The sequence below is a fragment of the Ursus arctos genome, unplaced genomic scaffold (assembly GCF_023065955.2).
Source record: "Ursus arctos isolate Adak ecotype North America unplaced genomic scaffold, UrsArc2.0 scaffold_15, whole genome shotgun sequence".
Taxonomy (NCBI): domain Eukaryota; kingdom Metazoa; phylum Chordata; class Mammalia; order Carnivora; family Ursidae; genus Ursus; species Ursus arctos.
In genome coordinates, this window is record NW_026622819.1 from 8,261,693 (window position 1) to 8,289,325 (window position 27,633).

The following is a 27,633-nucleotide window of genomic DNA, read 5'->3' on the forward strand; positions in this document are numbered from 1 at the left end:
TCCCAGGAGATGTCTTCTTAGCGTCGTTTTCCTGCACACCCAGTGGTTGGAGCCGTCACCTGGGGCATGTGCACCTGTTACAAATGCTTTCTCGTGAACCCAGCCCACCTTTCCCCATCCAAAGGCCTACTGTCCTCAGTGGCTCTGGTGTGAGTTCACTCTCGGGGAGTAACTGACCCCCCGTCCCTATGAACGCCTTCACCATCTCTTGCCTTTTAAAAAGACAATGCTCGCTGATCCAATGTGACCACTATTCAGTACTGTGCAGTGATTTCCAGTAGTGTCATTGAGATTCTGTTCCCGCTTTTTCCAGTCTCTTCCTCTTTTGCTGCTGAATTCAAGTGCCTAAAGCTTTTTTTTTTTTTTTCTCCAATTGCTTCTTACTGCACAGCAGCATGTAGACAGCTAGAAAACCAGCTCTTATGAATTAGGAAAGTTATCGGATAAAACATTTCTTTTTGATCTTATTTTTTGGAAATGGGCAATTGATTTGGTTAACATTGTTTCTATTTATACATTTTTCTATTCCCTTCTTTGGTAGGTGATTTAGTTTAAATTTTCAAAAGTGTTGAAAAGTATATAAATAATTCCACTTTTAGTAATAACTTTAAAGATGTAAAGATATATTTATAAAGGATGTACTTTGCACTTTCCCACTAGAAATAAATTAAGGGCTCATCAACATTGGATTGTTTAAGTAAATTATGGTGTGACTGTGTAATTTAATGCTATATAACCATTAAGAAATTTGTAGGTTTGGGGCGCCTGGGTGGCTCAGTCCATTGAGCGTCTGATTTTTGGTTTTGGCTCAGCTCATGTTCTTGGGGTCATGGGATCGTGCCCTGCTTGGGCTCCACGCTTGACACCTAGTCTGCTTGAGATTCTCGCTCTCCCTCCCTCTCTGCCCCTCCCCCCCACATGCTTTCGCTTTCTCAAATAAATACATAAATCTTAAAAATAAATTGGTAGATTAGTAGTCATTAGCATGTGTGCCATTTTGCTCTGGCTGCTATAAAAAGTACCACAAACCAGGTAGCTTAAAAAACAAAAATGTATTGCCACCCACTTCCGGAGGCCAGAAGTCTGAAATCAGGGTGTCAGAGGAGACATGCTGTGTCTGAAACCTGGAGAGGATCCCTCCTCACCTCTCCCAGCTTCTGCTTGTTGCCAGCTAGCCCTCTGTCTTCACACGGCCTTCTCCTTGTGTTTCTCTTCTTTTCTTGAAAGGACTCCTGTCTATTGGATTAAGGTCCAACCTACTCCAGTATGACCTCATCTTAATTTAACTAATTATATCTGGGGCACCTGGCTGGTTTAGCTGGAAGAGCATGTGACTCTTGATCTCCGGGTTGTAAGTTCGAGCCCCACGTTGGGTGTAGAGATCACTTAAAAATAAAATCTTAAAAACAAAACAAAACAAAAAAACACCACAACAGCTATTTATACCTGCAATGACCCTATTTCCAAATAAGGTTATATTCTGAGGTGCTGGGAGTTAGGACTGCAACATATCTCTTTGGGGGACAGAGTTCAACCTATAACAGCATGTCAAGATATTTACATCCTATTCTTAAGTAGAAAGAGCTAGTAAAAAGACAGCATGCATGGTACTATCTCATTTAATTACAGACCAGGTCTGGTGGAATCCCATAGGTCGGTGGCGAAGTATGTGTCAGCTTCCAAGGACAACCAGAAGCAAAGCTGTGCTTACTAAGAATGGGTTCTGACTGAAGAGAAACCATGAGCCATGTAAAGTTAGATTTTCAATGTTTCATGGCATTCACTGGAAAGAGTTGAAGTCAGAGAAATGGATCTCAGGTTTGGAAGGTTTCAAAGATGTAAATACTCACTGAGACCAGGGAATATGCATGGCCGTACCTTGGGTGGCTCTTCTAAGCTCAGGACTAGGGAGTAGCCCCTGTGGCAGGAAACATCAGGCGTGCCCCAGGAAGGGATGGACAGGGGCTCGAGGAAGGTTCCAAGAGGCCGAATTGCCCCACTGAAAGCTGAGGGTAAAAGTCCAATGGGGCATCCACATATCATGGTGGAAGGGAGCTGGCCACTCCAGATCAGGCCTGGGGTTGCAGTAGTCTGTACGTTTTTGGAAGCTTTCCCATGCTTGTGAATGCCGTGTTCGTGTCCCAGGCCACAAGGGGAGAAGGCAGGCAGATTGGATTGACTGTGTTTCATGGCACTGCTGGAGAAGGGCGTTTGGTGTGGAAGGGCTACTAGTTGTTGTGTTAAAGAGGGGCGGGCTCAAGGGGCCATGGGCTTCGTGGAGATGGCCCAAGATGGGTCCACCAATCCCTGGGCTTTGCGGCACCTAAGGCACTGGGGGTTTGGATGGTATGATGATGGTATCCTGCCTAACCTCTTTCCCCTCTTCACTGCTTCACTTTGTGATCTTCCAGAATCAAGCCTTGGTCTCAGGGGGCTAGTACTCTCCCCATGCTCCACTCTGTTTTTTTTCTGGAATGGGGGGTATAACTGGAGGCTAGTTTGAGCAGAGGAAAACCAGGGCTCATCCTTCACAACAGTTACACTGAACAATGTGTTGTGTTCTCAAGAACAACGGGAATGCCAATTCTAACACTTATGTAATGCTTGTTATGTACCAGGCTCTGTTGTAAGCATTTTACATAAATTAGCTCATTTAATTCTCATTAACAGAACTGTGAAGAATGCACTATTACTATTGCCGTCTTTATAGACAGAGAAACTGAAGCACAAAGAGGTTAAACACTAGCTGAAAAGACTCTTCTACTAGTCAAGGAAAACTCGCGTCTTTCCTTGCCTGGGCATTACGTTAATAAAGTCCCCCAGAGCAGGCTGGTCTTGAAGAAGAGTGCGTATCCGGGTGGGCTAGCTGGGGGTTGGGAGCTACCGGGCACATTCTTCATGGCCAATGTCATTCTTTGGGTTAAAATGTGCAGCAGTAGGTTTGAGGGACACACTGGGTAGGCATTCCAATTGGTGATCTGGCCCTGGGGAATTTGGGGTCAACAATGATGTTAATAATGGTTAAGCTCCTGAGCCAAGAAGAAATGTCTAAAACATGAGTAAAGCTACAAACAGTCCCAAATTCCAGATCCTGAGGGGATCTGGAGCCCTGGAGAGGCCTCTCCTCGCCCCACTGGGTGGGGTGGAGGCAGGCATTCCATTCTCGGTGGGAGGTTGGAAGGGGAGTGGTCTCTCCTCCGGAGGGTAGCCTTCGGCTTCAGGGATTAAAATAATTTTGAGGGTGGGAGAGAGCTGGGCTCTTGATTTATCTTTCCCTCCAGGAAGGTTTACTGCAGGCCAATGTATAAGAACAGTTAATAGTAATTGAGTGCTTATTCAGTTAATTTTCACGTTAAAGCTCTTCCATGTAACGTTTTCCTCAACCTTGTAAGGCAGGTGTTATTATCCCCAGAGAAGGATATCTAGTCCTGGAGAGGTGAAATTACTTGCCCAAGCTAAACAGTTTTTAAGAAATTCATTGCAGTGTGGGGTATGTTGAGAAAAATTGTAAGGGTATAGAATGATAAGTTATCTCAAGGGGAACCCCTCTGTGCAACCATCTCTCAGGACGACAAATAGGACATGACATTTCAAGAGTCCCACTCACCTCCTTGACCTCTTCCCCATCACTGTCCCACCTCCTCCCCAAATTATTCAGATTTCTAGCAAAAGAGCTCATGTTCAAAAAATGAAATTCAACCAAGTAAGTGTGAAGATCTAATTGGTTTTATTAAATGACTCATGAATCAGGTGGGATTCCATCCAGCAAGTGGGGGAGAGCGCCAAGGAGTCCTACAAAATGGAAGGTTTTTATAGAAAGTTATTAGCAAAAGAAAGGATTGATTCAGGTGAGATCACCCCACCTTAAGGGAAAGGGAGGAGGGTGGGGGTCTTATTACACAGATGATCTCATCAGCCTTGTGATGGGTGGGGGCTGGGGACGGAGAAGGCGCAGGTGACAGGTTTTTTCACGGGTGCTGACCAGACAATTCCTGACTGACCTGGTCAGACTGCATTTCAAGGGGAAGTTGAAACCGCAGGTAGTTTAGGTATTAAGTCCGGATTTGGTGACTTGGCTTAAGTGACACCATTTTGGGTGTGTGTGTGTGTGTGTGTGTGTGTGTGTGTTTAAACATTAGCTTTGCCTGATGTTCAACTTTGTATAAATGGAATCATACAACATGTGTTCTGCTGTTTGGCTTCTTTCGGCCAACATTATGTGGGGGACATTTACTCCTGTTGCGGAGTGTAGCATAGTTCATCCATTTTCCTGGCATTATGGTCTCCCCTTGTATGAGTATACCATGGCGAAGTTATCCAATCTCTTGTTGGTGAACATTTGTTTTCTCTTCTTCTTCTAGTTCTTGTCTCTTTCTCCTCTTCCTCCTCCTCCTCCCTTGTCTTTCCCATGTTGAATGAAGCTTCTGTGAATGGCCCAGGCTCGTCTTACTGGGCACAGGTACCCGTTTGGGCTGGGTGCGTACCCCAGAATGAATGACTGAGTCACAAGGTTGGTGCTAACTGGGATTTTGAACTAGATGTGTCAACTTTAAGCCTAACGGTTGCGTCTGCCACCGTGTGCCATGGTCACCGTCAAGTTGGGGTTCTGGGGCAAAACCAGACTGGCATCCTGAGGAGAGACCTGCTGTGGTAGTGGGAATGGATGGGGAACGGAGAGGAGTAGCAGTGCTGGGAGATCTGGAGGGAGTATGGTGAGCAGAAGGCTTCAGTCTCTAGCTTGGGTTCCTGGGGAGGTGGGTGATGTCATTCAACTTAAGGAGGGCAGAAGGAAGAGCTAATTTGTGGGAGAAGAATGTGAGTTCAGTGTGGCCCAGGAAGAGTCCCAAGATGCTTGAGGGACCTCCAGTGGCGTGACCCAGGGGGCACTATGGCTGAGACTTTAACGCTTCCCTCAGGAGCCCTTGGTATGGGCAAAGCCAGGGACATGGGATTGCTAGGGGAGGGATTGCTATGGTCACGGAGGGAAGAGCTTTGAGGAGACCCTAACACTGCAGAGTCAGGTGGTCTGCTAGGACCAAGTGGTCGTGGGGAAGGAGGGGGTAGAAAATGGAAGTGTCTAGACACAAGAATAGACACAAACATTGGTGAATGGCTCTAAGAACCTTCCAGTATGGTACCACACCCACATTTGTAGGACCCTTCTCTTTTAGCAGGGTGGGCTAGAGTAGGGGATGCTAAAGCAAAGGGCCCTAAGACTGCTGGTTTGGGGAAAAAAGAAACAGTCTAGTATGAGATATTTTGGGCATTTAGGGAAAACATCTTAGAAAAATAGACTGATACAGTTCAGAAGTGGGGCCATTCCCGTGACCACCTAGAGAAGGGCCCAGGAGTCTGGGGCTCAAGGACGGAGACTGCCATGGTAAGTGGTGACAAACTATTCTCGATAGAGAGCAAGACAATTAGGTGATGTGAAAACAGTTGTCATGCTGCGTCCTCTGTGGTGCGTGTTGGGCGACATGGTCCTGCCAGGGAGTACGGGGACCACCGGAGCCCCTTGGCCATATAGGACCAGACAACAATGATCCGGTGCCTCTCACCTGACACACATGTGTTGTTAGGTTTGAATGAGGCTTATAGCGACCCGTTCCATGGCCCACACATCCGGTCAGCCGGCAAAAGCAGCCCCTGCCTGACCAGCATGCGTCCAGTTTTGCGTCATAGACTCCAGTCCAGCTGCTCCCCTCAACAGAGGCAGGCTGTCGGCACAACTACCTCAATTCAAGGATGGGATTGAGGGCCTGCTCTCTGTGGGGTCCTCATCAACAATAGCTGCAGCTTTTCAGAGCAGGGCCAAGCTGGAATGCTTTTCTAGTCCTCCCATCAAACGGGTGCTTAACTAATACTGTCAGTGAGGATGACGGAGGGACGGGAGGTCTGTGCTAACAAAGAAACCAGAAGCCAGGTCTCACAGGGGAGCCTATCCCTGCAACCTTCTTGCAGCCCTGGGGGTGAGGGGGACTCGGGAGCCAGCTGCCATCGCAGCGACTGTGGGCGTGAGTCACCGGGGGGAGGATTCCGTGGAGGAAATCTATGATAAAATGTGCATGTTGCGACATTGTGCGTCTGCCTTGCTAAGTAAACCAGTTGACTGAATAACTCCAGATTAGGAGAGGGAGGAACAGAACTTTGGGATGTTATCGCGTCACCTGGGGATATTTTTGGTCCAAGAATAAAACACCAAAGTGTCCTGGGGAATAGTGGAGAGCACCTGCCCCCTTCCAGCCATGGGACGGGAGGCAGTCGGATTCACATGTAACACGATGAACCAGTAAAACGTAATAACTGCGGGCACCCCCGCCCTCCGCATCCTGCAGGAGCAGATCTCGGTCCTACAAACGCTGTGCAGGGTAGGACACTCCAGGTCGCGCAGGGCGGTCAGGTGGCTTCAAGTTAGGAGCATGGGAAAGGTGGGACTGCTCAGCTGTGTCCTGCTCAGTCACCGGAGCATGTTTCCGGAGCCCAGTGTGCCCCCCCCTCCCCCGCTGCTGCAGGATACCAGCGGGCCGGACCGTTCTTGAACTTCACAGTTCAGTTCAGGATCCTGCAGCCAGCCTTGCCCCTCTGCAGCCCTGCGGGCAGAACGCCCCCTGCCTTCCCCTTCCTGGAGCCGCAGGGCTAGGCCCTGGGGGTGCGGAGTAAGGGGGGCCCCCACTTCCCGGCTCCGCCCTGGGGGGCCGCAGGGACTGCAGTATGGGCAGCCAGGGTGAATGCAGGCGACCTGCTCGGGTCTCTGCTAGGTGGTCACTGCTTGCACAGAGAGCAGGCCTCGCGGGGACGTTGAATTTTGGTCAGAGCTGGAAATGTCCATTGACTTTAATAGAAAAGAAGCCCCTGCAGGACCCTTGGGGGAGGAGGGGAGAGGAAGAAGCAGATGACAGACATTCAAAGAGCAACAATGGAAACAGAGTGGGGACACGTTGTCTTCGCACTTGGAGGACTCAGGTGTTTGGGGGCTTTTCCAAAAAACACGTACTACTTTTGTAATTTTCAGAAACACACATTTTTTGAAAAGGAGTAACTAAAACACAACCCTGGAGCTTGTTGAGGACTTCTCTGGCGGAAGGTTTGCTTGAGAAAGCAAGGCCGGTGCGGGGAAGCAGAGCTGTGTTTAAATGCAGATCTGAATGGGGTTGTTGACTCGGGAACACAAGCGCCCTGTGATGGTGTGAAGACCCTGGGGGGGTGGGTATTAAGAGTCCCCAGGGAGGAGGGCTCTGGGTCTGGCTGTAGGGGAAGGGGCTGCTTCCACCAGAGACTGAGAGGTGACAAAGGTCAGAGAGGCAGAGGAATCTCGGTGAAAGCAAAGGTGGGTCCAAGGTGCTCACCCAGGAGGTGGGCTTCATCTCTGCAGAGCAGGAGGTGAGGGCTTTGGGGACGGTGGTGGGTTCGGTTGGAGAACAATGGGGCAAGATTTGGGAAGAGTGCTGTGGGCACTGGAAGGCGGACAGGGTGGTGGGTCCACCCCTCTGGGAAGCCTGCATTGCTGGAGCTAGGCTTGGGGCAGGGACTCGAGCTCCTGGGGCTGGTAGGACAGGGATTAGGAGACACTCCGCAGACCGGGACCGGAGGCAGGGACGGATCAGGACCCATGGCCAGCACAGCTCCCACTACAACTTCCTTCAGGTCTTACTTCAAGAGCCCCTTCCTCAGTGGGAACTTCTCTAGCTGTCTCATCTACAGTGTCACCCCCAGACCCCTCCCATTTTCTTTCCCTGCTTTAGTTTTTCCTTGGCACTTAATATTATTTAACATACTATGTACTTCATGTATTTATGTTGTTTATTAAATATCTCCCCAGCAGAATGGAAGCACTCTAAGGGCAGGGGTTATGGGTCGAACTGGGTCCCCCTAAAATTCATACACTGAAGCCCTAACCCCCAGTACCTTCCAAGGTCACCTTATTTGGAAATAAGGCTGTTGTGGATGCATTTAGTTAAGGTGAGGTTATTAGGGTGGGCCCTAACCCAGTATGACTGGTGTTTTGGGTTTTTTAAAAAAGATTTATTTATTTATTTTAGAGAGAGAGACAGAGAGCGTGCGCGCATAACGTGTGCAGGGGGAGAGGGAGAGAATCTTCAAGCAGACTCCCTGTTGAGCACAGAACCCCAGGTGGGGCTTGATCCCATGACCCACGAGACCATGAGTCGGGCACTCAACTGATTGAGCCTCTCAGGCGTCCCTGACTGGTGTTCTTAAGGGGAGGGGGGATTTGGGCACAGAGACACACACAGAAGGCCGTGTGAAGATGAGGGTGAGGTGGGGTGGTGCTCCTAGAAGCCAAGCAACTCCAAAGATTGCCTGCAAATCATCAGAATCTTTCTCACGGGGCTCAGAAGAACGTAACCCTCCTGACACCTTGTTCTCCCACCTTCTCGCCTCCAGAATTGTGCAAGCCCCCCACTCTAGGATGCCCTGTTGCGGCAGCCTTAGTCAACGAATCCCGCAGGGGACTGAAATTTTTTGTTTCATTTTTTCCTATATTTGCCCCGTGATTCTCCCATCATGCATTGCATGCCCAGCCCAAACTCTCTCTGCCCTTGGCTTTGTCCCCATGGGTACACTTTGACCTGAAACCCACCCTCATGAGATTACGCCAAGTGATAGACGTCAACCAAAATGTAAGATTCACGACAGTAATTTAAAAATTCTGGCTTAGTTTTTTGCTTTTGATGACTGAATTTATGCTCAGTGAGGGAGAGCGGCAGGGAGGCACCGCTCACAGGCCCGTGCCAGGCACGTGGGGGACCAGGCCCAGAGCCTCGTGTGATGCCTCTCCTCTCTGTCCTGTTTCTCAAGATCTGCCTCTAGAAACAGCAGCACGGGCTCTGGGCGAGCCCCCCCCCCCCCCCCCCCCCCGCCCTTGGTTTGTGCCTGGGGCAGCCTGAGCAAGGGAGTTACACACCACCGGATAGGAGTCTGGCTTTATGGGGAATGACAGAACATCGGAAGCTGGTTCCAAACCTGGACATCCCCTAGGGTCCTAATAAGTCTTTCCCCCTAGGGCAATGCATTGTTTTTGTTTTTGTTTTTAAATTCCGGAAGACACAAAGACTTGGAAGTGCAAGTGGCTAAAGGAAGTTCATGTTCCTGTGCTTGGTCTTGTATAAATCCAGAAGGTCCGCAGAGAGAGCTGGGGCTCACCTAGCAGCCCTGCCTGCTTTCTCAGCTCACAGGGATTAAGACGCGTCAGCCAAGATGGTGGGATCCCCTCTTGGATGCTGAGCCTCGAGAACACTAAGACCTGGTCTTTGAATTTGGTGAACTCTTGGGTTATGAGAAGGAAGATAGTTCTGCGAAAATCACGGGAAAACAGGGCGCTAAGAGCTATTAAGAGCGATGTGAACAATGGAGCTGTGATGGGAGGGGTGGCCTTTGCCCTTTTAGGTGGGGGGGGGGGCAGACCAGGGGGGTAGGGCTTGGAGAAGCCCTCCGTTAAGTTGTTTAACAACTTTTGACATCCGAATTGGCCCTCAGAACCTTACCCTCAATCTTTAAAAATAACCAGCTTTATTCAGATGAGGACCCAAGGCCTTTTGACCTGGAGTAAACGGTGCTTCCCTAGCTGTCCCGTTGCTGCTAATTCCCGCCGGGAGCAGGAAAAAGGCAGACGAATTGGCAGGAGGTTCACACAGGCCACGCACTTCTTCCAAGTATTTAACCACAAAGGCAGAAATCCTCCCTAAAAGCAAAGGAAGTTGTTAAACGGCTAGATCCATTCAGCGAGAGGGATCGTGTCCGTCAGGGGAACTAAGTTAGGGCCAGACAACAGCTAATCTCTTTAATAAGGAGATCCAGAAATACACACAGACTTTTCTTTACATTTCTAAGCAGATCAGAAGGGTAAGCTGGTCTGGTCGTTCTGTAGATTGACTGACTTCAGGATACTCTAGGTTGCTTCCCTGTATTGTAATCAACCCAGGGAAATGTGCAGAAACTCCACATCAAATAATTTGGGTTTACTGAAACTTTTTTTTTTTTTTAAAACGAGTGACTGATAGGTATCCCATTTCTACTGGCTTCTACTTTGCACCCAGGCAGTGGGGGGGATGCCGGGGCTTGCTGTGAGCCTCAAAGGCCATGCCCTTCTCCAAACCCTGGTCTTGGAGTTGAATTCTGACGGGAAGGTGGGAGCCAGACAATGGAGCTTCCCAGCCTTTGTGAAGCCTAGCCTAAGGGCCCCAGACCCACGCTGACACCCCATTTTCTTCCTTTGACACCAACCACAGGGCCTGACCTTAATTTCCTTTTAACTGTAGCTGTCACTCAGTCCAGACCCCAAGAAAGCAAGCCACAGGCCAGCCAAAGGTGGTCTCTCCGAAGCCCTAAAGGCAAGCAAACAGCTATTGTCATTTTAATGAGTTTTATTGCTCCCCGCCAGGGGACAAGAGTGCTAACCAACTCGGTAAACACACGGCTTTTTCTTCTTGATTTGTAAGCAATTTCTCCAGATTCTGGTGTGAATCGTTTGTAACAGGCAGCACAATTAATGTTTTTCCTACAATCAGGGTTTTTCTCCCATTTGGCTTTTTTGGTTTGTTTTTGTTTTTATTTTCTGAATTAAGGTTATATACCCATGGTATACCTGAGTATACCCACAGTAATAGACATTCAACATCTAGAACCATTGGGTTGCCACTCAACAGGGATAATAGAATCGTAATAAGAAGGCAGGACTGTCTGATGTCCCAATCCGCTCTTCGCCCCAAGTCACACTGCCTTTCCGACGGAAAAAATAAAAAGCATTTCTCCTTCACCTCACATGGGCTAGCTCTCTCTGCAACTGGCAACATACTTGCCAAAATCTCCTTTGGAGATTTTATATCATCAAGACTTATGATGTCTTCATTTTAATAACAGGGTAAGTTAATACTTATTGTGTGCTAAATTCTAGATGGACGTGCAAAGGTTTAAAACCACTCTCTTAGTCCATCCTCCCTCCAGCCTCGGTTCTCAACAGTGGGGTGGACTTGGATTACTCCATCCTCCATCCTCTGCCTTCCAAACGAAGCTGGGGGTGGATACTACTGCAGGTGTAGTCAGTTTTCAGTCTTTCAATACAGTTTGTAATTTTGAAAGATTCTCCTGTTGTAGGTGTTACCTTAGGTGGCCTGTTCCAGAAATAGAACTGAAGTAGTGTATTTTTTTTTATGGTCCAAAGACAAATTACCTAAGTAAATCGACAAAGTGTATAATTGTGATATATATAACATTTTTAAAAACCTCATAAATTAAAATAGTTAATGGAAACTGAAGTCTTGGAGACAATACAATTTCTTGAGATTTAAAGTTATCCTGAGGTTGTTGGCAGTTTCAATAAGCTACTTTGTCCTTTCTTTTTTTTTTTTTTAAGATTTTATTTATTTATTCGACAGAGATAGAGACAGCCAGCGAGAGAGGGAACACAAGCAGGGGTAGTGGGAGAGGAAGAAGCAGGCTCATTGCGGAAGAGCCTGATGTGGGGCTCGATCCCATAACGCCGGGATCACGCCCTGAGCCGAAGGCAGACACTTAACCGCTGTGCCACCCAGGCGCCCCTACTTTGTCCTTTCTATGCAGATCTTGTACACTAAGTGTTGACTTTATTAAACATACATATGCCTTATTTTGTGTTCTTTTAACAACATTGAGAATCTGTTGTCTTTGTGATAAAAGGGGTGCGTTTCCAAAAGGGGAAAATGACCTGCTTGGGTTTGGGGTCTGGTAACTCACGAATGGCCAGCTAGTCCTTATTTGGAGGAAATGGCTCCAGAAATTTATCTTTGGAGGGAAAACCCCATTCCAGGGCTATTTGGGTCCAAATTTCTAAGAAAGAAAAGGAGGAAGTGGTGAACTCGGAAGATAGGGCCTGAATTCCCTTGCTTAGTGATTGAGTGATGAGGACCACGGGCGGCGGGACTCCAGAAAAGGGTGCGTGTTTCTTGGTTCTAGGGCTGCAGCCCGGCAATGACCCGAACCTATCCACCAGGGACCCTGCCACAGGCCACTAGGGTTCTTTCTTTAATGCCACCGGGCCCCCTGGCGCCGTACTTGGTTGGGAGGAGGGAGCAAGCACACCCTACCCAGCCCTCGGGGCACTTCAACTTGTAAATCCCCTGATCTCAAGTAACAGGCCTCTGGAAAGGCTAAAACCACCGTCAGCCTTGAAAGGGGGAAATTCCCAGTGGGAATTTATGTAAATTTGGCCGGTTACAGAAAAGGGTAGATGGAAATCTTGATTTGGATATTTTCGACTTCGGAAAGAAATTCCTGAGTGCAGGAGGAAGCCAGTGCGCCCGAGTTCACTGCTAACTCAGCGCATGGCTGAGTTTTTGTCTTCACTAGAAATCGCGGTGCCCCCACTTCCACCCTCCTGAGTCTCGAGGACGTCAGGTTCTGAGCCCGCAGCCAGCAAACCCGAGGCCCGGGTGATCACCACAGAGGGTAGCGTAACACCCAGTGCGGCGCTAACACCGCCTCGCAGGTCAACCCCGCCCCCTGCCTCCCCCCCCGCCCCCGCTCCCCCACGGTAGTTTGACCGTGTTCCCCACTGAGCCCCTCAGCTTGCCCTCCCAGGCCAGGGATCCTCAAGCTAGCCCCGGATGGCTTCTTCTGTCCGGTGGCGTCCACCCTTGGGCCCAGAGGGCCTTGCACGGACTGGCCCATGGTGGGCACGCTGTCACCAGCGGTGGAAAGGGGAAGGAGGGAGGGGGCAGTGAGAGGGGTGGTTGTCTCTCTCGTGGTATCCGCATCCACCCCCCGACCCAAATGGTTTCTGCCAAAGGTCCGACTCCTTCAAGCCAGGCTCGCCACAGCGCCTCCAAGCACAGCCATTTCCACCGGGATTTGGCCCACCGCACACCCTCTTCCCCGAGATCAGGCGCTCCCCGCGGCAGATCACCCCCAGCACCGGGACAAACCGGGAGAGGCCAGGCCCGGGCGGCGGGGCGCTGGGACTGGACCGCGGCAGTCTCCTGCGGCCCCGCTCTCTGCGTTTGGCAGCCAGCCCCGAGTCACAGCCCGGTCGCGGCCTCACGCGGTTCTCTGTCTTGACTCCGCCGATCCAGGCACCGTGACATTGGCTAGCAGTGGGGGAGAAGGGCACCCACTCAAGCTCTGGCCTGGAGCTTTCCATTTTCACCAAATGTTCCCACCTGAGCCCTTGAGTCACCACCTTAGGGTGGCTCTTTCAGGAGCAACATGCAAGCCACAGCTGGCCCGAGTTCTGCGTGATCTGGGGACTCTGCGCACCGTCCCCTCCGGAAGCTCCCAGTTCAGAAGGGCGCGGGCCACAGCGGGGCCCCAGCCCCCCTCGGTGGACTTCGCCTCCTATGCACCCACTTGTCCTCCGGGCCCGTGCCCCCCTGCCCCTCGCCGGCGATTCCCCGGTCTCAAGCTCGGAGTGGAGTTGGCCCCGGAGCCCAGTCTGCTGAGGAGGTGGAAAAACGAGCTCGGTGGCTCCGGTGCCGAGAAATTCTTGCAACCCGGGGCGGGAGGGCTGACGCCCTGGGCGGTGCCGGGCCCCGGGGGTTTGGAGGTTCCGACGCGGGAAGCAGGCTCAGCTCGCTGAGTCCCCCGACCCCCACCGTCGCTCTCATCCCAGGGGCCGCTGAAGGGGAGGGCGGGGACGCTCGCCGCCAGAGATACAGGCGCTCGGGTTCTCCAGTTACGGCTTCTAGTTCTCGGGCGCGTGCCTCTCTCTGCTCCGGGGCAAGGCGGCCGAGTGCGCTGGCCCCGAGCCGCCGAGAAGCCCTCGCTCGGCTCTGAACTTTTGTCGCGCACCGCGCGCCGGGCGGGGGCACCCGGGGCGCGCGCCTCCTCCAGCGCTGCCGCCCCGCCCTCCTCCCCGCCCGGTCCCCGCCCGCGCCCGCCCGCCGCGCCCGGAAAGCCCCCGCGGCTCCTCCCACCCCCGAGGGGCTTTCTCCAGCCTCCAGTGACTTTAGTCTCCTAGCGCAGCCGCCGGGCGCTCGTTTCCGCCGGGCTGGAGCGCGCCGAGCACTGTTCTTCTGGGGCCGCAGGGGAAGAGGGGCGGTGACCTCGGCGCACGCCCCGCGCCCCAGTCTCCCGGCCCGCGCCCCGGCAGCCAGCATGGTGTTGCTGGCCGGGCCCGGGCCGGAGGGCGGCGGGGCGCGCCGCGTGTCCCCGCAGACGCCGTCCCCTCCCCGGGACGCTCCGGCCGGGGAGGACCCTGCCGACTACGAGGAGTACGAGGACTTCTCGTGTCTGCCTGACACCCGCAGCATCGCCTCGGACGACTCCTTCTACCCTGTAGGAGGCGAGGAGGAATACGGCACCGCGAGTGCGGAGAGCGTCCCAGAGGGCGTCCCGGAGGAGGCGACCCTCCTGCGCGCCGCCTGCGCCAACGACGTGGGGCTGCTGAGGGCGCTGGTGCGGCGGGGGCCGAGCGCTGAGGAGGTGCAGGAGACCGACCGCAACGGCCGGGTAAGTTGGCGTCCCAGCCGGGTTCGGATCCCCTCCGCCCTCCCTCCTATTCCACGTCACCCTGATCCCGGTTCTGTCCAGTCCCGCGGTGACTGTGCCGCTGCCCAACGCGCGTCTTGGTCGCTGTCTGGGCGTGCGGCGAGTGTGGAGCCCGGGGTCGCGGTCTGGGCGGCGGCGGGGCTGGGTGGGTGTGGAGCGTTGCCCGAGGTCACAGCGCCGCGGGAGACGCCGCTAGTCTCGAGTCCTCACCGCCTCCCTCTCGTTTCCCGCCCCCGGAGTCCTCCTGTCCTTGAATTCCCCCCGCCCCCACCCCCGGGGGCCCGCGCTCGGATCGGGCTTGGAAACCCCTCATCGGTCTCTTCCATCTGGGCTCCCTCTGACCGTTACCCTTCCTTGCCTGCAGGGACAACGTCCTGTCCGGAGCCCCAGCTGCCCCCCTACCCCTGGCCCCCGGCCCCTCACGCTGCCCTTGCCCTTTCTCTTCCACTCCCGAACACGGACGGGCTCCTCCAGGCCCCCGGGAGTCGGACTTTCCTTCCGGATCGCCTGCCCCCTTCCCGCAGCCCCCAGCTCCGCGGCGCCTGGTGACCCGCGTGGCGCCCGGCCAGCGTGGTCTCCGACTTAGCCGTCCGCATGGTCACTGCCGCGAGCCGGGGTGGGCGGGGGTCCCCGGCGCGGGGCCTGGAAGGGCGGCGGAGGCGCAGACACCCACCCGGTCCGGCAGGCGAGGATGGGGGGCGGAGGGAGGCACGAGGTATCCATTAGTCATGTCAGGACTCGGAGATAGCGGGCAACATTTTGAAAAGGAAAGAAAAAGTTGGCTTTTGAAGACTTGAAGGATGCGTGCCTCGCAGAACAACCCACCAAACACTTGGAGGGACACACCGCAGGGGGACCGCAACGGCCCAGCGCCCATTGGCCGGTCTGGGTGGACGGCGGCAGCTGCTCACCTGAGCGTCACATTCTCCGGGTCCCCTGGGATCCGCAGCCTCCGCCGCGCCCGAATCCGGAGTGCAAGTGCTTTTTGCTCCGGGGCCGAGGCTGACAGAACATATGTGGTTTCACTCGCGCTGTCGGGGACCCTGTGCCTTTGGTTTATCTCCCCAGCGGGGTGGTGGTTTGGGCTGGGCTTAGTCATGGAGGCGCCTGCCGGTGTCACTTTCTGCTTCCACGCTCGGCGGCTAACTTGACACAGCATTTGAAAGCGGGGAAGGGCCGGTGCCGTGCGGCATGTGTCAGCCGCGCTGGCCCAGAGGCCCGGGAGCCCTGGTGGTGTTAGGACCCAGGGCGGTGGGTGCAGCCCTCCTTCCCTCTGTCCTCACCGTGGGTGCGCTGCCGGGGCTGTTTCTGCAGCTCTACTTTGGCTTTTAGGAAGGTGAGTTTTCACACACAGGTGTTGGTAGGAGATCCCTTGCCTGAAGCTGGAAGCCCCGCAAAGATCAGGAGGAACAGGGTGGGGGGCGGGTAGGTCCCGTGTCCTGGGCAGCCTGGGTTCTCCAGGAGGCTGGGGTGGGCAGAGGCGGAGCCACTTTGAGGCTCCACTGGGCCCAGCTTTATGATGTTTCCTTTGGGGGCAAAAAAAAAAAAAAAAAAAAAAAAAAAAAAAAGTTTGGGGACTGCTGCATTCTAGCCATCTGAGAACAACATAGACAGACCGTGGCCAGGGGGTTTCTGGGCTACTTTTGAAAGCCTCTCCCTCAGCATAGGGTTCAGGGAGGGCAAGGGAACTGGACAGAAAAATAGGTTCCAGCCTCTCTGCCTCGGTTTCCTAGTTGACCTCCTAGGGTCGTGAGCGTGAAACCCCCTAAAGCACGTGGCACTGACATAGCTCTCGTTAACCATCGTCTCCTGTTTCTCACCAGCCTCCTCCCAGCTCGGAAGAACACATCCTCCAGCACTTTCTTCTTCTGCCAGGCAAAGCTCTTTTTCTCTCTGCTTTCCCCCTTGATTACAGAGCCTCTCTCTTTTTCTCTGTGTTGAGTCTCCTCGTCTCTGCTCCCCACCAAATCATGATGGAGAAATGGTACATGGCTGGCAAAGGGAAGACCCCTGGGCTCTTGTATCTTCTGATGAGAAAGAGCAAGTCCGGTGTTGTGCTTTGGGGGAGGAAGAAGAGCTTCTCTTCTTCCCAGTGGCTCCTAGATTCTGTTGATCAAACACCCTCCATCTTTAATGGCAAATGGGGCAGCGAGTCATTGCAGACGTGTTTCTTGCAGACCTATTGTGTGCTAGGCAATGGTTAGGTACTGTAGGAGACTGGGAGAGAAATCTAACAGTCCTTGCCTTTGAGAGCCGACCCTTCTTTGAGAGAGTTCAGAGTAATAGCACCTGGTGCTGAGAGAGGAAGACTACCCGGTGCTTAGAGCCGCAGGCAGGTCCCCAGAAGGCAGTCCAAGGAGATACGGGGCAAGTGTCTTCAATGCAAGGAGCCCCGACCATCCTGGGAGCCTGGTGAGGAAAGACTTGGGGGGCTATGGAGGGAGGATGTTCTGCTCAGTCGACTGAGCCAAGGGGGTGGTGGCAGGGGCAGTATGGTTGGTTGTGCTGTGGTACAGAGAGGGGGGAATATGGGAGCCAAAGCTGGAGAGGCCAACCTGGGTCTGGTGGCAAGAGGCCGGCCCAGAGGAGCTGGCTAGGAAACAGGAGATTGGGAAGTGAATTGGTTTCAGCCTGACAGTGTTCAACCTTGGGGTAGAGGTGTGCTCACTCACTGCCTTCAGGTCCTGGTCTGAGGGGCACCTTCTCAGGGAGGGCTTCTGTCTTACCCCAGTCTAGCCTGCAGCACCTGGAGCGGGGTAAGCACAATCCTGGGGTTCAGGAATCGGGAGTGGTCATTTGAGAGAGCAGCTGACGTTTGACTAGATGTAGGGAAGGAAGATAACGTGGTGGAAAGCACTCCAGGTATAGGGAGCGGCAAGTGCAAAGGCCCTGAGGCAGGAGCCCTTTGGGCCTGATCTGTAAGCTTATCACAATTAGTGATAGTAAAAACCTTACAGAAAGCCCTGGAGAGAAGTTGCTGGAGAGGGGTACTTGCTCCAACAACAGAACGTGCAGCTCACAGGTGCTGCCCACAGCCAGCTTCCTAGAAGAAAAATGCCTCTAAAGGCTTTGAAAGGATTTCTGGGTACATTTGTTGAGCTAATGATCTCCGGTCAGTTAAGGAGGAGTTCCGCCTGAGCTGACAGATGTTTCATTTGGTTTGAGTAACTAAGGATCAGATGTGTCTTGTTTAAGAAAATGTGTTCTTTCCTGGCTCCTGAGATGGGTAGTACCTTGGATGTGGCTCAGCATACAATTTTCTTCTAAAATATTTATTGCTCTAAAAGGATTGCATAATTTAATATGCAACATGTAAATATTTGTCAAATAATTCTCCAGTAATATTCAGAGCGCGCTCTTGCTGTCATTTAGATTTATGGTCGGTTTGTTCTCTCTGACTTGGGGACGGTGAAAGCTGCCATAATTCTTTTTCTTAATTCTTCTCTTCCTCTTATTATCTCCCGAGATTCACCTTTATGGCCTTGACAGCTCTGGAGACAGCTCTGAAACCAAAAGGACGTGTTTGTGCAGCTTTCATTGTTGTAGAAAGGCCGTTCGAATGTCAGACAGCTCTTGAACCAGATTAGGCCCAATTATGCTAAATTTAAAATATTGCCATCCTTTCTTCATGTCATTCTTCTCATGCATGTTTAAATGCTGGGGGCTCTCCAAAGGCCCCGCCCCCGAGTTGCTCTCGAACTCAGCCAAGCCCACACCACGCACCAGCATGGGTGTGTCTCCCTTTACTCGTGGGAGGCTTGATGTTTTTCAGATTTGCAGCAGTGACCGGGACCTTTATCTTGACACACACACACACACGAGAAAAAAATTTGTGTTTGATTTTTGTTTCTGTTTTTTTCGAATGCCATAGAAGGATTGATAAACTTCGGAATCCCCTTTCCTTAAAATGAGAAGTCAGGTTGTTGGGAATTCACACCCAGCCCTCTGCCTTCACCAGGCCTCAGGCCTCGTGCCCTGTGTGGGCTTAGAATGGGGCTACTCACGATAGAAAGTGGATTCTGGCCTCCATAGATTTGAGGGCCGTTAAACCTGGGGAGGGTGGGCAGGGAGCTTGGCTTTGCTACTTGGGATGTATGTTAGTGTGTTATTTCTGATGTGTGGGGGAGGGGTGAGGAGGGGAGAATGAGCAGATTAGACCGGAGCCCAAGGGGCAGGAGCAGAGAAGCGGTCAGCTGAAGTGGGCATGTGGCAGGCAGGCTGACAGATGTCTGCTTCTTCCTCCCCACGGCCCATGGCGAGGGTGGGGGTTGGGGGGGGCGTACGGGCGTCCCTCCGGACCCAGCAGCAGTAGAGAGGCCCATGTGGTTTTTGTATCTTTGTTTTTTTTAAAGGACTGAATTTTCTAAGGACAGTTTCAGATTGTCAAAATTGAGGGGAAGGTACAGAGATTTCCCATCTACCTCCTGCCCCAACACGTGCACAGGCTCCCCCATGACCAACAGCTGCAAGCAGAGTTGTGCGTTTGTTACAACTGATGAGCCCACGCTGACACATTATCACGCAAAGTCCATGGTTTACACTGGGGTTCACTCTTGGTGTCGTACGTCCTGTGGGTTTGGACAAATGCGTAATGACGGGTATCCACCATTATAATATCGTTAAGGGTATCCCATGTGTTTTTGATCCAGGCGTGGCAGGTCTCTGTGGCCACCACTGTGCCAAATAACAAGTGACTGTGAAATCTCAAGGGTGTGTGCCACAGTAAACCTTTTGCTAAGGTTGGCCCAGCCCAGCTGATCTTGGCTGGCCTCGCATTCAGCCACAGTCGGCTGCCGATGGCAGGACCAGGAAGGTCTTGTCTGGGGGTGAGTGTGCCCCACGTGGTTTCTCATCCTCCAGCAGGCTGGCCTGGGCGTGTTCTCCAGGGCAGGATAAGGGTTTCAGGAGAGCAAGCAGAGCACATGAGGCTCATGGTCACTGCGGCTGAAGGAAGTCACCAGGCCAAGCCCAGATACACCCTCTAAGGGGAATCTGCTTTTGTTTGTAAAAGGATATTATTCGCCAATGCTGAGCACTTACTTGTGTATTTTAAATTTAGTTTTATGAAGGAACATTTCAGGTGGGTACCCAAGTTGAGATTATCGTAGGCCTCCACGTCCTAACCATCCAGCATCGGGAAGCCATCGGCTCCCAAAGGTCTGTTTTAATTTTCACAGAAAGGGTGGTTTTTAATGCTGCTTTTTGTGTGTTTGTGTGGTTGAAGATTTCAGAGATTTAGAGAGACCACTGTCATGGGATTTGAAAGATTTATTTCTTTCTTTTAGAGAGAGAAAGAGAGAGACAGAGCTCAGAGGGGAGGGGCAGAGGGAGAAGGAGAGACAGAATCCTCGAGCAGAGTCCCCCCTGAGCAGGGAGCCTGAGCTGAAGCTGAGATCATGACCTGAGCCGAAACCGAGAGTCGAGAGTCGGATGCCCAGCCGACTGAGCCAACCAGGCGCTCCCATCGTGGGATTTTAGAGCCGGAAGGGATTTTAGAGGTGATTTGTCTCCACCTTTTTGCAGCAGAGCAAGGTGAGGCTCAGAGGAGAGGGCATCCGGTGGGCCAGGAGAGCCGGGTTCTGGAGGGACCCCAAAGCTGCCCTTGCAGCTTTGAACCCCAGTGGGTTTCTCCAAGGGGCTTCTGAGCTTTCTACCCTTGCCTCCTCCCGGCTCTCCGTGAGAAATGGGGTAGTGGTTGCATGATTTTGAGCATCTGATTTCTTTTCCGTTCTATCCTTGTAAAGGAAGACTGAGGGAGACCTGTGATAGAAATCTAAAATAATAACAGGGTATATGAACTCTTGGAATATTATTTATTCATCTGACATTTATGTCAATATAATAGGCAAACTATTCAACGTGATTTTGCGTGACGGCTTCTGGCACATGGGGCTATGACATAGGAAACGCTCTAAGTACTGTTGAACTAATGGTAAATTACTAAAATCCAAGCCATTCTACCAGACCTTTAGGTCGGTAACTCTTTAATGCTTATAGGATAATTCAGATTTTTCTCTTCTTCCTCTGTCCATTATAGTAACGTCTTTTTTCCAGTTAAGTGTCCTATTTTTTCCTTAGTTTTAAAGGTCAATAGTCTGAAGTTTTTCTAGAGTTCTTTTTTTAATGTTTGCTATTACTATCTTATATCCTGTTTTTCTGTATTTTTTGAGGTGGTGCTGTTTCTCTTTTGTGACAAATATTTTTCCAATCAGTCCTTTCAGAGAGTCAACTTTTACTCTGGATCTGTTTCCTTACTATTTCCTCAGTTGCTGCTTTTTAAAAAAATTATCTCCTAACTTCAGGTTTATTCTATCTATGATTTTTCTCTTGAAGTAACAGTTTTGCTTTTCCCACAAGTTTGGTATGCAGTATTTTCTCATTGTTCTGTTCTAATTTACATTAGGATTTCTTTTCTTCTTTTTTTGATCTAGAAGTTATTTAGAATTATGTTTAACATTTAAAAAATATGTTTTTCAGCTTTATTAAATGAATTTTTAAAAATTTTTATTTATTTTTTAAAAAAGATTTTATTTGTTTATTTGACAGAGAGAGAGAGACAGCCAGCGAGAGAGGGAACAGAGGCAGGGGGAGTGGGAGAGGGAGAAGCAGGCTCCCAGTGGAGCAGGGAGCCCGATGCAGGGCTTGATGCCAGAACCCTGGGATCACGCCCTGAGCCGAAGGCAGATGCTTAATGACTGAGCCACCCAGGCGCCCCTATTAAATGAATTTTTAAAACTTGATTCGGAGAATATGGTCTCTATGATACTTCTTTGAAATTTCTTGAGATTGGCCTTACAGCCTATTAATTAGGCCAGTAATTCTAAATTATAACCATGTGCTATTCTATGATTTCTCCAAATTAAGTCATACAGTTCCCATACATAAGATAATATGTAATTTCTTTTAATTAAAAGAAATAAGAAAATAAGAAGATTGTAGTGAAGCTGATAAAATATGTGAACGAAGAAAATATGTTTCATTCAAGATGATTGAGAAGTAATTTTTTTTAGACAGCCTCCCGGAATGATGGCATAGGTGTGGTGTGCATGTGTGCACACGTGTGTGTGTGTGTATGTGTGCACACGTGTATGTGTATGTGTGCACGTGTGTGTATGTGTTCTTATGAGGCCAGATTTTAAGATGAAGTAGGATGTTAAGAATCCTTGATGTCATTCAGTGTGTGTGTACATAAAAGAGACTATTTTCAAGCAGTGTTCTTAAATTTGAAAGACAGTTGAAGGTGAATTTTACTTATTTCTACCAAGTCAGAGATAGGAAACGAGGGTAGATGTGAAATCCCCAGTGACCGTTGGCTTGGCGGCCAAATTGGATTGGAGCCGTGGGATTGAGAGCAATTTCAAAGTAACAGAAACAGATGAATGTTTCCCAAGGCGCGTTTATGTCAGCTCCGAATAAGTTCAGCCCGAAGGAGGCAAGTGATGGGACGTGAAGTCAAGTGTTTCTCTCTGGCTTCCGCTGCTGGGATTTTACCGACGCTCGGATTAGATGCACCACCTGCCGAGCGAGGGCCACTGCAGCTGAGCCAGGCGTGGGCAGGAGGTGTGGAGGTGAGGCCAGTGAAGAGGCAGGAGCCATGCCTAAGGGAGCCGCCTAGCACAGGCTGTTGAATAAATTTACCATACCCATTTTCTGAGACAAAGGAAGGTGCGTGAAGTTGGTTCATACATAAAGGAAGATGGGGGAATTAGGCTGAGTGAAAAAAGTCCATCTCAAAGGATTGCTCCATTGGTGTAACACTCTTGAAATAATGCAGTTGTCGTGATGGAGAACAGCTTATGGGTTGCCGGGGTTAGGGTTTCCGGTGTCCCTGTAACAAGGTAGCAGGAGGGGGCCTGTGGTGACGGCCAGCCCTGCGTCTGGACTGCGGTGGATTACACGTGGGTCGACACGAGAGAGGACCACTCACCCTACCCTACACCCGAACAAGCTATGGGTTGCAGCGATGCCCATTTCATGGTGGAGCTCTTGCCCTGTAATCATTTAAGATGTTGACATTGGGGTGGAAAGCCAAAGTGGGTAGCTTTCTGTAGGTCTGTTGCTGTTTCAAAATCACAAGTATAAAAATGAAGGAAGGCAATTCTTAAAAATGGTTAAGATGGAAATATTTTATGTCTGTTTTACCACCGTAAAAAAGTTGGAAAATCAAATGAAGACATGCATTACCTTTTATCTGTAGCCTTACCACCATGAAGAGATCGACTTTAGAAACGAAAGCAGGATCAGACCTGGCTAATATGTGGGAATGGCATGGCAACATTACAGGTTTGAAGCACTGCTACCGTACACTGTCATCACCTGAGAGCTTTTCCCAAATACGGGACCCCAGGCCCCACCCTAGACCTACTGGACCACAGTCTGCACTTTACGCCGCTCTTGAGCTGATTGGCACATACTGTTGTTTGAAGAGCTGTAGGACTTTTCTTAGAGCAGAAAACAAGTTTGGTGGCTAAAGATGGCAGGTTCAGGTTGGCTACATGATCCTGGACAAGTCACATGATCTTTTGATCCTAACTTTCCTCTAGGTCCCCATCTATAAAATGGGAACGCTTACTGTGAGGATAGCAATACTTCGTAGAGGCTCTGGGCGGGGTACGTTAGTAGCTTGTGTATACAGCGCCACATCATAGGCACCCGGTAAAAGGAACTGTTGTTTCTATGATGAGTTAATCTCAAGATGGTTTCCCGTCCTGTTTCAGTTTTAAGCAAGGGAAAAGGTAGAAGCAAGAGAATGGAATGTCTACTTGGTGAGGACTCTTGTAACCCCAAGAATGTGTTGAGGGTAGAGCTCCTGTTGAGTGTTTATACTCAACGAAAGTGGCAGTTGGTGCCACGGGAGCAAACGAAACAAGGTGGTGGGGTAGATGGGAGGGAGGGAAGGGTACTAGGGCCACATCTTGGTGCATCTTGGGAGCACCTTTGAATCTGGGTGGGTGGAGACTGAGACCCCACCTCAGGAAGGGAGTTGGAGCAGTCTGAGGCTGGGAGGAGAATGGGAAGGATGTAGATTCAGGGACAAGGAGGAAGGAGAGCAGTTCAGGGAGGGGAAAGATGGCGCAGATGCCGGGGATCATTACAAGCCTTTTTCTTCAACATTTTCCTTGAGTACAAGTTTGTGCAGAGAGCGCTGGGGTCAACGCCCTGGTCCATCCTGGGACTTCCCACGGACTGACCCTGCCATGATGTTCTGAAATAAGCCACAGTTGCGGGTTCTCAGAGTTTCCTTCCCTTTCTACTTTTCCTTGACCTTGTTGAGCGGGGCATTCCAAAGGGCCTGGCCCTGCCCGCTCCTGTCAGGAGGGTCAGTCTGTATGGCTTCTGTACACTGGGCGTGGAGCCTACTTAAAAAAACAAAGTAAAATAAAAAATCAAAATAAATGGAAACACAAGGGATGGTAGTCATGTGCTAAAAACAGCAGCAGTGACTCAGCTCCTAGGTCAGGGTTGTCCGTGTCATGAGTTAGGCCTTTTCTCTTTGGTGTTAGATAATGGGCAGGTTTCTAGGAATTGAATTCCATTTTCAGCAGTGCCAGGCTACCCGGGAGCAGCTGACGACTCTGAAGCCAGGTTGCCTGGCCATGGAGTCTTTGTTACTGGGAGACCCGGCTCCCTGCTGCCTGTCCCGCTTCAGGAGGTCCAGATCTTTGGGGACCTGTTTCATGCACCATGGAGAGGGACATCGAGGGCACCGAGGAGCAGGGGGAGGAGTGACTCTGGTGCGTCTTGTCACTTGCACGCATCCTCCTTTGTTGAAGGGTGGGCTGGTACAGGCCACCTCTGAGGTGTCCAGGCTCAGCTTCCATGCACTGTGATGGGTGCGGACGCCGCTCTTTGCAGGCTTCTGCTGGCCCTCGAGGGTTATCAGCTCACTCTGTTCTGCCCAGGATTTTCCCACTGAAAGTCCTGCCTCCTGGGAAACCCCTGTGCCCCTGGCAGATTGAGATGGTTGGTCACCCTACCTGTGAAGAAGGCACTCATGGGTTGGGGCCACATACCGAGTGTCACCTAAGAGAACCCCAAAGGCCTGCTGGACCACAGATTTCCTCCTTTGGCAGTTTCTGGAATTCTTACTTTGCAGGAAAGCTGTGGTATTAATTTATATTTTTTGGCGGGGAGTTGTCACTGGAAGGGAAGCATTTGCCTCAATTTAGTCACTTAGACTTGTTTTGTTTTAAGTAAGCTCTGTGCCCAGTAAGGGGCTTGAACTCATGACCCCAGATCGAGTTGCATGCTCCACTGACTTAGCCAGCCAGGTGCCCCTAGAATGCTTTTTTTTTTTTTTTTAAATCATGCCAGAGAGCTGTCACCCAGGTGGGACACACGACAGGTGTATCTTCTTGAGGGCGCTTTCGGGAGGCAGGGGAGCCCTTGATCAGGAAGGGCCCTGAGGCAGGTCCTGGAGAGGAGGGTTGAATCTCCATTGCCATGTGTGAAAAGTAGAATAAATACATTTCTCTAAAAAATTCAGTTACTTAAAATGCGCCATGAACTATCTGTTGAATTTGTAATTTTCTTTGGTGTAAACAGATCTAAATCCATTGGTTTTAGAATGAGGTACAACTGTATTGAGTTATTAAAAAAAAAAAAGCAAAACCCTATCTCATTTGTTAAAAGCAGTGTCTTATAGTGATTTTACTAATAATTTTATTGGGTCCCCAAATACTTAAGATGCTACTAACTTATTTTTAAACGTTTCCTAATGTTACTTCGGTGGAGGGGCCCTTTGAACATAACTAAAAATTCATATCAACCGTTTGCATCTGGCAGTTTCCATCTACCAATTTGCAAATGGCTTGATTTGGACACAAGAGTTTTAGCAAATAGAGACTGTGTCCTTATCAGTAACATGCGTATTTTAGAAGAAAGTCTCCATAAAAATGAAAAAGCTCATTTTTCAAAGAAGCGGCTATTCCTGAATGTTTGCTGTTAAAACATGTTTGACTCCATTCGAGCTGTTGTGACCGAACACTGTGGACTGGTTGGCTGGTACAGAACCGCATTTCTTGCTCATAGTGCTGGAGGCTGGAAGCCAAGATCAGGCGCTGGTGGGATACGTGCTGGTGAGGTCCTGCTTCCTGGCTGTCCTGGCTCTGAGCGGGCAGTCTTCTTACCCTTCTCACGTGGGAGAAGGGGCGGGGGCTGTCTGGGGTGTCTTTTATCGGGGCACTCATCTCATCATGGGGCTCCACCCTCATGGTCTAATCTTTCCCCAATGGCCCCACTTCCTAATACATGAAATGCTAAAGATATTTTTAAAAATGCATTTAAAATATTTTTTCCACTTGCAGAAGAGCTGGGTCGTTTATTTGTGTAGGATGTGAATCGAACTGTGCGTGCCTGACTTCCACTCCAAAAAAGCCTAGGGTGTTTGCCTGGAGAATTGGATGGGCTCACATGTAGAGGCTCTCCATCTCTGAAAGGATAGAATTCTGTGATTCTGTGATTTTAAAAAAGTGTTTATATGAGTAAAATTAAATAATGAAGTCGTCATAGAATGTCCAGGAATAGAAAAAAAATTTTTCAAGAAGAAAGATAATTTAAGCCTTTAAAGTTCTAAATGATGGGAAATCCCCAAAATGCAAACGAAAAGGAAGTACTTTGAAGGGGAAAGTGAAGAAAAGAGAGTGTCTTAACAGCTTCATTGATACATAATTCACATACCATACAATTCTCCCACTTAGAGCAGACAATTCACAGATGTATGCAGGCGTCACCTCGGAGAGAAACTCGTACCCTCCCCTGTGACCCTCTACCCAACACGTCCCTCCAGCCCTAGGCAGCCACTAATCTACTTTAACCATTTACGCTGTTTCTAACAGTATTTTTGTGAAAGAAGAACTAGATCCTTGTCACCTTATGACCACATATCTTGACTTTTACCCAATAAAAGAATACAACATGCATTTCACCACGGGAAGTGCCCCGTGCACGACGGGGTGGCAGGTGCAGGCTCTACCCAAGTGTCTTACCCTAAATTTCCTGTAAGTGACAATGTATGATAGGAGTTCAAGTTTTTACACATGTGAGCCAAGCCCCACACATGAGCCATTTCACACTGAGAATCAAGCCGAACTGACCTCTTGGTCGCCCCTCCTTGGTTTTGCTGACCTGTCCCTGAGATCCTTTCTAGTTCCTGCCTCACGGATAGCTGTGAGGCTGGCCAGGCTGCTTTTGCCCTTGACCTGTCTCAGGACAGGGGGCAGGAGAAGTGGCTCAGTAAAGGCCCAGGAACACGCTGCCCCGCAGCCTCCACCCCTCCCCTCGGAGCACAGAACCCCTCCCCTCGGACCGTGAAGCCCCTTCCCAGTGGGTTTGGAACCTGCCCCCGGCCCCCACCGGCTCCTGTCCATTGCTGCCTGCATGGCCTCTCCCCTTTTGCTCTCTCTGCTAGTTCTTTCCCTTCTTGTTACATCATATTTGGAATCCTGTTCATAAACAAGGGGGTAAAACCCCAAAACAAACAACTCCCAGACTCACTTGCCAGTGTGTTGGCTCTCACATGCTCCTGAAGTCCTCTGCTTCCCAAGGCCAAGGGCGTGTGGGGTGGGAGGGTCTGTAGCCAGTGTCCAGGGCCCAGCTGAGGCTGTGGGGGCTGTTGTGCCCCCACTCACTCAGGACTCCCACCTTCTCTGGCTTCGCAGCTCTCCCTCTGGCTCTGTTGTCGGATGTTGTGAAAGCATCCATTCTGGGGGCCGCCCTCATCCCCTGGAGTTATTTCTTTTCCCCCAGCCCACCTACAGCAACTGCCCATGGCCTTGGCGGGGCTGCCCCGCCCTCCCCAGCATTTTGGGCACTGTTGTCAGAGTTGAAAAATGCCATTCCTCCCAGGAAGAAGGTGGAGGCTGGCAGGCCTGTACCAGGCGCAGGTTGGCCCACAGCTCGGCTGGATTTCAGAGCCCCTTCCCCGCTGGTCAGCCAGGTGCCCCTGGTACAAGCTGTCTGCTGCATGATCCTGACAGTGGCCTGACCTCGGGACCCCCACAATCCCTTGAGCTTCCGTGAAGTGGTCTGCAGCTGGGGTCATGCACACTGAGACCGCCTCCTTGGACCCCATGGGCTTCTTGTCTACTTTTTACTTCCTGGTCTCACCTGGACTTTCTGGTTTCTATTTTTTTTGCCCATTTCCTGAGGTCTTTC

At 50.8% G+C, this 27,633-nt stretch overlaps 1 protein-coding gene across 4 annotated transcripts in view; it reads left to right on the plus strand.

Moving 5' to 3' along the window:
• Nucleotides 1-13,908: 13,908 nt before the first annotated feature.
• The window catches only part of ANKRD33B (ankyrin repeat domain 33B), an 81,697-nt gene continuing 67,972 nt past the window's right edge, over nucleotides 13,909-27,633 (plus strand). For 3 of the 4 annotated variants that reach the window (XM_026506698.4, XM_048224253.2, XM_044386993.3), the window contains exon 1: nucleotides 13,911-14,439. In XM_026506698.4, coding sequence (XP_026362483.2) covers nucleotides 14,086-14,439 — 354 coding nt within the window. In that variant the 5' untranslated portion in view covers nucleotides 13,911-14,085. Of the gene's footprint in view, nucleotides 14,440-27,633 lie in introns of all 4 variants that reach the window. The other variant, XM_057312160.1, reaches the window with a different exon arrangement.